Source organism: Thunnus thynnus, chromosome 22, assembly GCF_963924715.1.
Source record: "Thunnus thynnus chromosome 22, fThuThy2.1, whole genome shotgun sequence".
Lineage (NCBI taxonomy): Eukaryota > Metazoa > Chordata > Actinopteri > Scombriformes > Scombridae > Thunnus > Thunnus thynnus.
This window is the reverse complement of record NC_089538.1, coordinates 24,074,259-24,087,205: the sequence shown is the minus strand read 5'-3', so window position 1 is coordinate 24,087,205 and position 12,947 is coordinate 24,074,259. Positions and strand designations below refer to the sequence as shown.

Sequence of the window (12,947 nt, the reverse complement as noted above, 5' to 3'; positions counted from 1 at the left end):
TGCTATAATACTATAATGATATTAAATCAAATTGCCACAAAGTAATGGACACATAGTAAGACACAATACACAGTCAATACACAAGGAGTCAAGGTAAAGGGGTAGGTAAGGGGCACAGCTCATTTTTGCTCTGAAGTTCTCTCTTCACTCTCAAATACTGTTTTTAGTTATTTAATGCTCCAGTGTTTTCTTTGTGTACTATTTCTTGACCCAAGGTATTGCACAAGAAGTGAAGGATGCGATAAAAGCACAGTTACAGAGGGAAGAAGACAAGAGAGATGTGATGATGAAACAGATGAAAGAAAAGGAGGACACAATGTTGGGTGAGTCCAACTCAACAGATCAGACTAAACTGATCATGTTACTGTAGTATGTGTGTAACACCTGTCCCATGTAGCTATTTAGTTAGTAACAGTCTAACAAGTGTTGTAGTACTATGGACGGGGCCCTGGGTACGTTTACCTGTGGCTGGCTGTGCTAACCTGTGTAACAGAAATGAAATTACCAGCTTTTAAACTTTTTAACCTAACTATGCACTACATATATATGACGGTGCCTCCACTTAGCAGAAAGGTATAGTAGGAATCACTCATTTTAAATCCCACCAAGAATTATGTTTTTAATTACTATTCCCTATTTTTTAAACTCAAATCACACCTCAATGATATGTAAATATGACGCACACACAGTACTTTAAATGCAAATCATGAATTTAGTTAATGAAACATATATGCAACCAGTCCAGACGAAGTGATAGCTGAGCGGGAGACATCTACTCTTCCATAGAGTCCAAAGAGTGTTTCCTGGTCCTCAGTCTATTAGACGTTACATGACAGTATTTCTCAGTCACTTGACTCTCCCTAAAGCTCTTTTACTTCTCATGCCAAGTGCATTTTGAGCTTTAAACTAATTGACATGAACACATACTAGCAACACACAGTAACATTAGCTGCTACTACAGTGAAATATGTGCTAATATAACTAGCGCGCTAATAGCAATTAGCATCTATCTTTACATGATACATGATGAAGCGATATAAAATTACACACACAGAGGTTATTTACCTTCTGCAGGTTGCTATATGTTCGTTTTATCTTGTATACTTCCTGATCCTTGTTCTATCTTTGTAGTGTTGTTGATACGGATGATCTCTGTGTGTTTTAGTCTTGTTAAGACAGCTGGCCTAGTTTTTGAACCAATCCTTTCTTTGTACACATGGAGATGTAAGTCACAGGTCTTAATGTGTCGTGTTAGTGATGAAGACTTTCATTACAACACAAGCCACAATGTAAGATTACCTCTGATTACAGAAAAGTAATCCATGATCAATTTTGATCTCATCTCATAAATTCATCCACAAGTCTTTTATGTTACACTTTGGAATGAAATCAATACTATATACTATAATACTATAATGATATTAAATCAAATTGCCACAAAGTAATGGACACATAGTAAGACACAATACACAGTCAATACACAAGGAGTCAAGGTAAAGGGGTAGGTAAGGGGCACAGCTCATTTTTGCTCTGAAGTTCTCTCTTCACTCTCAAATACTGTTTTTAGTTATTTAATGCTCCAGTGTTTTCAGTTGTGTACTATTTCTTGACAAAAGGTATGACACAACAAGTGATGGATGCAATAAAGGCACAGTTACAGAGGGAAGAAGACAAGAGAGATGTGATGATGAAACAGATGAAAGAAAAGGAGGACAAAATGTTGGGTGAGTCCAACTCAACGGATCAGACTAAACTGATCATGTTACTGTAGTATGTGTGTAACACCTGTCCCATGTAGCTATTTAGTTAGTAACAGTCTAACAAGTGTTGTAGTACTATGGACGGGGCCCTGGGTACTTTTACCTGTGGCTGGCTGTGCTAACCTGTGTAACAGAAATGAAATTACCAGCTTTTAAACTTTTTAACCTAACTATGCACTACATATATATGACGGTGCCTCCACTTAGCAGAAAGGTATAGTAGGAATCACTCATTTTAAATCCCACCAAGAATTATGTTTTTAATTACTATTCCCTATTTTTTAAACTCAAATCACACCTCAATGATATGTAAATATGATGCACACACAGTACTTTAAATGCAAATCATGAATTTAGTTAATGAAACATATATGCAACAAGTCCAGACGAAGTGATAGCTGAGCGGGAGACATCTACTCTTCCATAGAGTCCAAAGAGTGTTTCCTGGTCCTCAGTCTATTAGACGTTACATGACAGTATTTCTCAGTCACTTGACTCTCCCTAAAGCTCTTTTACTTCTCATGCCGAGTGCATTTTGAGCTTTAAACTAATTGATATGAACACATACTAGCAACACACAGTAACATTAGCTGCTACTACAGTGAAATATGTGCTAATATAAGTAGCGCGCTAATAGCAATTAGCATCTATCTTTACATGATACATGATGAAGCGATATAAAATTACACACACAGAGGTTATTTACCTTCTGCAGGTTGCTATATGTTCGTTTTATCTTGTATACTTCCTGATCCTTGTTCTATCTTTGTAGTGTTGTTGATACGGATGATCTCTGTGTGTTTTAGTCTTGTTAAGACAGCTGGCCTAGTTTTTGAACCAATCCTTTCTTTGTACACATGGAGATGTAAGTCACAGGTCTTAATGTGTCTTGTTAGTGATGAAGACTTTCATTACAACACAAGCCACAATGTAAGATTACCTCTGATTACAGAAAAGTAATCCATGATCAATTTTGATCTCATCTCATAAATTCATCCACAAGTCTTTTATGTTATACTTTGGAATGAAATCAATACTATATGCTATAATACTATAATGATATTAAATCAAATTGCCACAAAGTAATGGACACATAGTAAGACACAATACACAGTCAATACACAAGGAGTCAAGGTAAAGGGGTAGGTAAGGGGCACAGCTCATTTTTGCTCTGAAGTTCTCTCTTCACTCTCAAATACTGTTTTTAGTTATTTAATGCTCCAGTGTTTTCATTGTGTACTATTTCTTGACCCAAGGTATTGCACAAGAAGTGAAGGAGGAGATAAAGGCACAATTACAGAGGGAAGAAGACAAGAGAGATGTGATGATGAAACAGATGAAAGAAAAGGAGGACAAAATGTTGGGTGAGTCCAACTCAACAGATCAGACTACACTGATCATGTTACTGTAGTGTGTGTATGTGTGTGTGTGTGTGTGTGTGTGTGTGTGTGTGTGTGTGAAATGTCATAAAATGTTCATATGGACGTGTTTGTGGAATCATAACTCAGCTTTGTTGCCACTGCACCATGAGTTCAAATGTTATTTATAGACCAACATAAATCTGTCTAGTGGAGATAAATGATTTAGACAGTGTTCATTTTTAAAATTCAGGCAAACATCTAATATTATGATTTGCATGAAGTCAAAAGTCAGGAAGAGGATAAATAGAACAGTTATATATTAAACTTTACTCATATCAATCAATTGCATGCTTCATATCATTTAATATTTTCTTATAAATGTAGTGGACTTTATTTGTTGTCATTTTCATGGATATCTATTTTTTTAAATATGAAAGTTTATGTTATTTTAGTAAATTATTGCAAAACATTTAACCGACTTTAAGAAAAATGACACTGGAGTTCTTGATGTCTTGCTTTTGAAGTTGATTCCCAGTAAGACAACCAACAGACAATCATATCTTTCCAGAATAAGTAAAACTTTGCTTCCAAAAGAGAGAAGAAAGACAGTTGTGAGAAAAAAGCTATCATCATCAAGGAAACATTATACTAGTTAACTTGCTGATTAATTAAACAACATCTTCCTCAGGTTCAGAATCAGACATGGAGAGAGGATTATTAGAAGATCACTCAACATCTACTCTTGAGTATGGGACAGGAGGTGAGCTCACAAAGTGGTTATTAAAAGTGATTTCATGCAGTCATTTGCAACACTACAATAAAATAGTCTACAATATATATAAATATAGTATACAACTACAATTTTTATGAGGAATATTAAGAGGCTAACTTTTATCGTGTATACTTCCTGATCCTTGTTCCATCTTTGTAGATAGGTAAGGGGCACAGCTCATTCTTGCTCTGAAGTTCTCTCTTCACTCTCAAATACTTTTTTTAGTCATTTAATGCTCCAGTGTTTTCAGTTGTGTGCTATTTCTTGACAAAAGGTATGACACAACAAGTGATGGATAGTATTTCTCAGTCACTTGACTCTCCCTAAAGCTCTTTTACTTCTCATGCCAAGTGCATTTTGAGCTTTAAACTAATTGACATGAACACATACTATCAACACACAGTAACATTAGCTGCTACTTCAGTGAAATATGTGCTAATATAACTAGTGCGCTAATAGCAATTAGCATCTATCTAATCTAATAATAACTATCACACATCTCTGTGTGTTTTAGTCTTGTTAAGACAGCTGGCCTAGTTTTTGAACCAATCCTTTCTTTGTACACATTGAGATGTAAGTCACAGCTCTTAATGTGTCTTGTTAGTGATGAAGACTTTCATTACAACACAAGCCACAATGTAAGATTACCTCTGATTACAGAAAAGTAATCCATGATCAATTTTGATCTCATCTCATAAATTCATCCACAAGTCTTTTATGTTATACTTTAGAATGAAATCAATACTATATACTATAATACTATAATGGTATTAAATCAAATTGCCACAAAGTAATGGACACATAGTAAGACACAATACACAGTCAATACACAAGGAGTCAAGGTAAAGGGGTAGGTAAGGGGCACAGCTCATTTTTGCTCTGAAGTTCTCTCTTCACTCTCAAATACTGTTTTTAGTTATTTAATGCTCCAGTGTTTTCTTTGTGTACTATTTCTTGACCCAAGGTATTGCACAAGAAGTGAAGGATGCGATAAAAGCACAGTTACAGAGGGAAGAAGACAAGAGAGATGTGATGATGAAACAGATGAAAGAAAAGGAGGACAAAATGTTGGGTGAGTCCAACTCAACAGATCAGACTACACTGATCATGTTACTGTAGTATGTGTGTAACACCTGTCCCATGTAGCTATTTAGTTAGTAACAGTCTAACAAGTGTTGTAGTACTATGGGCGGGGCCCTGGGTACGTTTACCTGTGGCTGGCTGTGCTAACCTGTGTAACAGAAATGAAATCACCAGCTTTTAAACTTTTTAACCTAACTATGCACTACATATATATGACGGTGCCTCCACTTAGCAGAAAGGTATAGTAGGAATCACTCATTTTAAATCCCACCAAGAATTATGTTTTTAATTACTATTCCCTATTTTTTAAACTCAAATCACACCTCAATGATATGTAAATATGACGCACACACAGTACTTTAAATGCAAATCATGAATTTAGTTAATGAAACATATATGCAACAAGTCCAGACGAAGTGATAGCTGAGCGGGAGACATCTACTCTTCCATAGAGTCCAAAGAGTGTTTCCTGGTCCTCAGTCTATTAGACGTTACATGACAGTATTTCTCAGTCACTTGACTCTCCCTAAAGCTCTTTTACTTCTCATGCCGAGTGCATTTTGAGCTTTAAACTAATTGACATGAACACATACTAGCAACACACAGTAACATTAGCTGCTACTACAGTGAAATATGTGCTAATATAACTAGCGCGCTAATAGCAATTAGCATCTATCTTTACATGATACATGATGAAGCGATATAAAATTACACACACAGAGGTTATTTACCTTCTGCAGGTTGCTATATGTTCGTTTTATCTTGTATACTTCCTGATCCTTGTTCTATCTTTGTAGTGTTGTTGATACGGATGATCTCTGTGTGTTTTAGTCTTGTTAAGACAGCTGGCCTAGTTTTTGAACCAATCCTTTCTTTGTACACATGGAGATGTAAGTCACAGGTCTTAATGTGTCTTGTTAGTGATGAAGACTTTCATTACAACACAAGCCACAATGTAAGATTACCTCTGATTACAGAAAAGTAATCCATGATCAATTTTGATCTCATCTCATAAATTCATCCACAAGTCTTTTATGTTACACTTTGGAATGAAATCAATACTATATACTATAATACTATAATTATATTAAATCAAATTGCCACAAAGTAATGGACACATAGTAAGACACAATACACAGTCAATACACAAGGAGTCAAGGTAAAGGGGTAGGTAAGGGGCACAGCTCATTTTTGCTCTGAAGTTCTCTCTTCACTCTCAAATACTGTTTTTAGTTATTTAATGCTCCAGTGTTTTCAGTTGTGTACTATTTCTTGACAAAAGGTATGACACAACAAGTGATGGATGCAATAAAGGCACAGTTACAGAGGGAAGAAGACAAGAGAGATGTGATGATGAAACAGATGAAAGAAAAGGAGGACAAAATGTTGGGTGAGTCCAACTCAACAGATCAGACTACACTGATCATGTTACTGTAGTGTGTGTATGTGTGTGTGTGTGTGTGTGTGTGTGTGTGTGTGTGTGTGTGTGTGTGTGTGTGAAATGTCATAAAATGTTCATATGGACGTGTTTGTGGAATCATAACTCAGCTTTGTTGCCACTGCACCATGAGTTCAAATGTTATTTATAGACCAACATAAATCTGTCTAGTGGAGATAAATGATTTAGACAGTGTTCATTTTTAAAATTCAGGCAAACATCTAATATTATGATTTGCATGAAGTCAAAAGTCAGGAAGAGGATAAATAGAACAGTTATATATTAAACTTTACTCATATCAATCAATTGCATGCTTCATATCATTTAATATTTTCTTATAAATGTAGTGGACTTTATTTGTTGTCATTTTCATGGATATCTATTTTTTTAAATATGAAAGTTTATGTTATTTTAGTAAATTATTGCAAAACATTTAACCGACTTTAAGAAAAATGACACTGGAGTTCTTGATGTCTTGCTTTTGAAGTTGATTCCCAGTAAGACAACCAACAGACAATCATATCTTTCCAGAATAAGTAAAACTTTGCTTCCAAAAGAGAGAAGAAAGACAGTTGTGAGAAAAAAGCTATCATCATCAAGGAAACATTATACCAGTTAACTTGCTGATTAATTAAACAACATCTTCCTCAGGTTCAGAATCAGACATGGAGAGAGGATTATTAGAAGATCACTCAACATCTACTCTTGAGTATGGGACAGGAGGTGAGCTCACAAAGTGGTTATTAAAAGTGATTTCATGCAGTCATTTGCAACACTACAATAAAATAGTCTACAATATATATAAATATAGTATACAACTACAATTTTTATGAGGAATATTAAGAGGCTAACTTTTATCGTGTATACTTCCTGATCCTTGTTCCATCTTTGTAGGTAGGTAAGGGGCACAGCTCATTTTTGCTCTGAAGTTCTCTCTTCACTCTCAAATACTGTTTTTAATTATTTAATGCTCCAGTGTTTTCATTGTGTACTATTTCTTGACAAAAGGTATGACACAACAAGTGATGGATGTGATAAAGGCACAGTTAAAGAGGGAAGAAGACAAGAGAGATGTGATGATGAAACAGATGAAAGAAAAGGAGGACAAAATGTTGGGTGAGTCCAACTCAACAGATCAGACTAAACTGATCATGTTACTGTAGTATGTGTGTAACACCTGTCCCATGTAGTTATTTAGTTAGTAACAGTCTAACAAGTGTTGTAGTACTATGGACGGGGCCCTGGGTACTTTTACCTGTGGCTGGCTGTGCTAACCTGTGTAACAGAAATGAAATTACCAGCTTTTAAACTTTTTAACCTAACTATGCACTACATATATATGACGGTGCCTCCACTTAGCAGAAAGGTATAGTAGGAATCACTCATTTTAAATCCCACCAAGAATTATGTTTTTAATTACTATTCCCTATTTTTTAAACTCAAATCACACCTCAATGATATGTAAATATGACGCACACACAGTACTTTAAATGCAAATCATGAATTTAGTTAATGAAACATATATGCAACAAGTCCAGACGAAGTGATAGCTGAGCGGGAGACATCTACTCTTCCATAGAGTCCAAAGAGTGTTTCCTGGTCCTCAGTCTATTAGACGTTACATGACAGTATTTCTCAGTCACTTGACTCTCCCTAAAGCTCTTTTACTTCTCATGCCGAGTGCATTTTGAGCTTTAAACTAATTGACATGAACACATACTAGCAACACACAGTAACATTAGCTGCTACTACAGTGAAATATGTGCTAATATAACTAGCGCGCTAATAGCAATTAGCATCTATCTTTACATGATACATGATGAAGCGATATAAAATTACACACACAGAGGTTATTTACCTTCTGCAGGTTGCTATATGTTCGTTTTATCTTGTATACTTCCTGATCCTTGTTCTATCTTTGTAGTGTTGTTGATACGGATGATCTCTGTGTGTTTTAGTCTTGTTAAGACAGCTGGCCTAGTTTTTGAACCAATCCTTTCTTTGTACACATGGAGATGTAAGTCACAGGTCTTAATGTGTCTTGTTAGTGATGAAGACTTTCATTACAACACAAGCCACAATGTAAGATTACCTCTGATTACAGAAAAGTAATCCATGATCAATTTTGATCTCATCTCATAAATTCATCCACAAGTCTTTTATGTTACACTTTGGAATTAAATCAATACTATATACTATAATACTATAATGATATTAAATCAAATTGCCACAAAGTAATGGACACATAGTAAGACACAATACACAGTCAATACACAAGGAGTCAAGGTAAAGGGGTAGGTAAGGGGCACAGCTCATTTTTGCTCTGAAGTTCTCTCTTCACTCTCAAATACTGTTTTTAGTTATTTAATGCTCCAGTGTTTTCATTGTGTACTATTTCTTGACCCAAGGTATTGCACAAGAAGTGAAGGAGGAGATAAAGGCACAATTACAGAGGGAAGAAGACAAGAGAGATGTGATGATGAAACAGATGAAAGAAAAGGAGGACAAAATGTTGGGTGAGTCCAACTCAACAGATCAGACTACACTGATCATGTTACTGTAGTGTGTGTATGTGTGTGTGTGTGTGTGTGTGTGTGTGTGTGTGTGTGTGTGTGTGTGTGTGAAATGTCATAAAATGTTCATATGGACGTGTTTGTGGAATCATAACTCAGCTTTGTTGCCACTGCACCATGAGTTCAAATGTTATTTATAGACCAACATAAATCTGTCTAGTGGAGATAAATGATTTAGACAGTGTTCATTTTTAAAATTCAGGCAAACATCTAATATTATGATTTGCATGAAGTCAAAAGTCAGGAAGAGGATAAATAGAACAGTTATATATTAAACTTTACTCATATCAATCAATTGCATGCTTCATATCATTTAATATTTTCTTATAAATGTAGTGGACTTTATTTGTTGTCATTTTCATGGATATCTATTTTTTTAAATATGAAAGTTTATGTTATTTTAGTAAATTATTGCAAAACATTTAACCGACTTTAAGAAAAATGACACTGGAGTTCTTGATGTCTTGCTTTTGAAGTTGATTCCCAGTAAGACAACCAACAGACAATCATATCTTTCCAGAATAAGTAAAACTTTGCTTCCAAAAGAGAGAAGAAAGACAGTTGTGAGAAAAAAGCTATCATCATCAAGGAAACATTATACTAGTTAACTTGCTGATTAATTAAACAACATCTTCCTCAGGTTCAGAATCAGACATGGAGAGAGGATTATTAGAAGATCACTCAACATCTACTCTTGAGTATGGGACAGGAGGTGAGCTCACAAAGTGGTTATTAAAAGTGATTTCATGCAGTCATTTGCAACACTACAATAAAATAGTCTACAATATATATAAATATAGTATACAACTACAATTTTTATGAGGAATATTAAGAGGCTAACTTTTATCGTGTATACTTCCTGATCCTTGTTCCATCTTTGTAGATAGGTAAGGGGCACAGCTCATTCTTGCTCTGAAGTTCTCTCTTCACTCTCAAATACTTTTTTTAGTCATTTAATGCTCCAGTGTTTTCAGTTGTGTGCTATTTCTTGACAAAAGGTATGACACAACAAGTGATGGATAGTATTTCTCAGTCACTTGACTCTCCCTAAAGCTCTTTTACTTCTCATGCCAAGTGCATTTTGAGCTTTAAACTAATTGACATGAACACATACTAGCAACACACAGTAACATTAGCTGCTACTTCAGTGAAATATGTGCTAATATAACTAGTGCGCTAATAGCAATTAGCATCTATCTAATCTAATAATAACTATCACACATCTCTGTGTGTTTTAGTCTTGTTAAGACAGCTGGCCTAGTTTTTGAACCAATCCTTTCTTTGTACACATTGAGATGTAAGTCACAGCTCTTAATGTGTCTTGTTAGTGATGAAGACTTTCATTACAACACAAGCCACAATGTAAGATTACCTCTGATTACAGAAAAGTAATCCATGATCAATTTTGATCTCATCTCATAAATTCATCCACAAGTCTTTTATGTTATACTTTAGAATGAAATCAATACTATATACTATAATACTATAATGATATTAAATCAAATTGCCACAAAGTAATGGACACATAGTAAGACACAATACACAGTCAATACACAAGGAGTCAAGGTAAAGGGGTAGGTAAGGGGCACAGCTCATTTTTGCTCTGAAGTTCTCTCTTCACTCTCAAATACTGTTTTTAGTTATTTAATGCTCCAGTGTTTTCTTTGTGTACTATTTCTTGACCCAAGGTATTGCACAAGAAGTGAAGGATGCGATAAAAGCACAGTTACAGAGGGAAGAAGACAAGAGAGATGTGATGATGAAACAGATGAAAGAAAAGGAGGACAAAATGTTGGGTGAGTCCAACTCAACGGATCAGACTACACTGATCATGTTACTGTAGTATGTGTGTAACACCTGTCCCATGTAGCTATTTAGTTAGTAACAGTCTAACAAGTGTTGTAGTACTATGGGCGGGGCCCTGGGTACTTTTACCTGTGGCTGGCTGTGCTAACCTGTGTAACAGAAATGAAATCACCAGCTTTTAAACTTTTTAACCTAACTATGCACTACATATATATGACGGTGCCTCCACTTAGCAGAAAGGTATAGTAGGAATCACTCATTTTAAATCCCACCAAGAATTATGTTTTTAATTACTATTCCCTATTTTTTAAACTCAAATCACACCTCAATGATATGTAAATATGACGCACACACAGTACTTTAAATGCAAATCATGAATTTAGTTAATGAAACATATATGCAACAAGTCCAGATGAAGTGATAGCTGAGCGGGAGACATCTACTCTTCCATAGAGTCCAAAGAGTGTTTCCTGGTCCTCAGTCTATTAGACGTTACATGACAGTATTTCTCAGTCACTTGACTCTCCCTAAAGCTCTTTTACTTCTCATGCCGAGTGCATTTTGAGCTTTAAACTAATTGACATGAACACATACTAGCAACACACAGTAACATTAGCTGCTACTACAGTGAAATATGTGCTAATATAACTAGTGCGCTAATAGCAATTAGCATCTATCTAATCTAATAATAACTATCACACATCTCTGTGTGTTTTAGTCTTGTTAAGACAGCTGGCCTAGTTTTTGAACCAATCCTTTCTTTGTACACATTGAGATGTAAGTCACAGGTCTTAATGTGTCTTGTTAGTGATGAAGACTTTCATTACAACACAAGCCACAATGTAAGATTACCTCTGATTACAGAAAAGTAATCCATGATCAATTTTGATCTCATCTCATAAATTCATCCACAAGCCTTTTATGTTATACTTTAGAATGAAATCAATACTATATACTATAATACTATGATGATATTAAATCAAATTGCCACAAAGTAATGGACACATAGTAAGACACAATACACAGTCAATACACAAGGAGTCAAGGTAAAGGGGTAGGTAAGGGGCACAGCTCATTTTTGCTCTGAAGTTCTCTCTTCACTCTCAAATACTGTTTTTAATTATTTAATGCTCCAGTGTTTTCATTGTGTACTATTTCTTGACCCAAGGTATTGCACAAGAAGTGAAGGAGGAGATAAAGGCACAGTTACAGAGGGAAGAAGAAAGGAGAGATGTGATGATGAAACAGATGAAAGAAAAGGAGGACAAAATGTTGGGTGAGTCCAACTCAACGGATCAGACTAAACTGATCATGTTACTGTAGTATGTGTGTAACACCTGTCCCATGTAGTTATTTAGTTAGTAACAGTCTAACAAGTGTTGTAGTACTATGGACGGGGCCCTGGGTACGTTTACCTGTGGCTGGCTGTGCTAACCTGTGTAACAGAAATTAAATTACCAGCTTTTAAACTTTTTAACCTAACTATGCACTACATATATATGACGGTGCCTCCACTTAGCAGAAAGGTATAGTAGGAATCACTCATTTTAAATCCCACCAAGAATTATGTTTTTAATTACTATTCCCTATTTTTTAAACTCAAATCACACCTCAATGATATGTAAATATGACGCACACACAGTACTTTAAATGCAAATCATGAATTTAGTTAATGAAACATATATGCAACAAGTCCAGACGAAGTGATAGCTGAGCGGGAGACATCTACTCTTCCATAGAGTCCAAAGAATGTTTCCTGGTCCTCAGTCTATTAGACGTTACATGACAGTATTTCTCAGTCACTTGACTCTCCCTAAAGCTCTTTTACTTCTCATGCCGAGTGCATTTTGAGCTTTAAACTAATTGACATGAACACATACTAGCAACACACAGTAACATTAGCTGCTACTACAGTGAAATATGTGCTAATATAACTAGCGCGCTAATAGCAATTAGCATCTATCTAATCTAATAATAACTATCACACATCTCTGTGTGTTTTAGTCTTGTTAAGACAGCTGGCCTAGTTTTTGAACCAATCCTTTCTTTGTACACATTGAGATGTAAGTCACAGCTCTTAATGTGTCTTGTTAGTGATGAAGACTTTCATTACAACACAATCCACAATGTAAGATTACCTCTGATTACAGAAAA

The 12,947-nt window shown here is 35.3% G+C and overlaps 1 protein-coding gene across 1 annotated transcript in view; it reads left to right on the top strand.

Moving 5' to 3' along the window:
* The window catches only part of LOC137175197 (golgin subfamily A member 6-like protein 25), a 74,825-nt gene that overhangs the window by 56,645 nt on the left and 5,233 nt on the right, over positions 1–12,947 (top strand). Inside the window, exons 8-17 of the mRNA XM_067580903.1 lie at positions 216–323; positions 3,017–3,124; positions 4,858–4,965; positions 7,066–7,137; positions 7,423–7,530; positions 8,823–8,930; positions 9,628–9,699; positions 9,871–9,874; positions 10,644–10,783; positions 11,962–12,069. Of these exons, the coding sequence (XP_067437004.1) occupies positions 216–323; positions 3,017–3,124; positions 4,858–4,965; positions 7,066–7,137; positions 7,423–7,530; positions 8,823–8,930; positions 9,628–9,699; positions 9,871–9,874; positions 10,644–10,783; positions 11,962–12,069 (936 nt within the window). The remainder of the gene's footprint in view (positions 1–215; positions 324–3,016; positions 3,125–4,857; positions 4,966–7,065; positions 7,138–7,422; positions 7,531–8,822; positions 8,931–9,627; positions 9,700–9,870; positions 9,875–10,643; positions 10,784–11,961; positions 12,070–12,947) is intronic.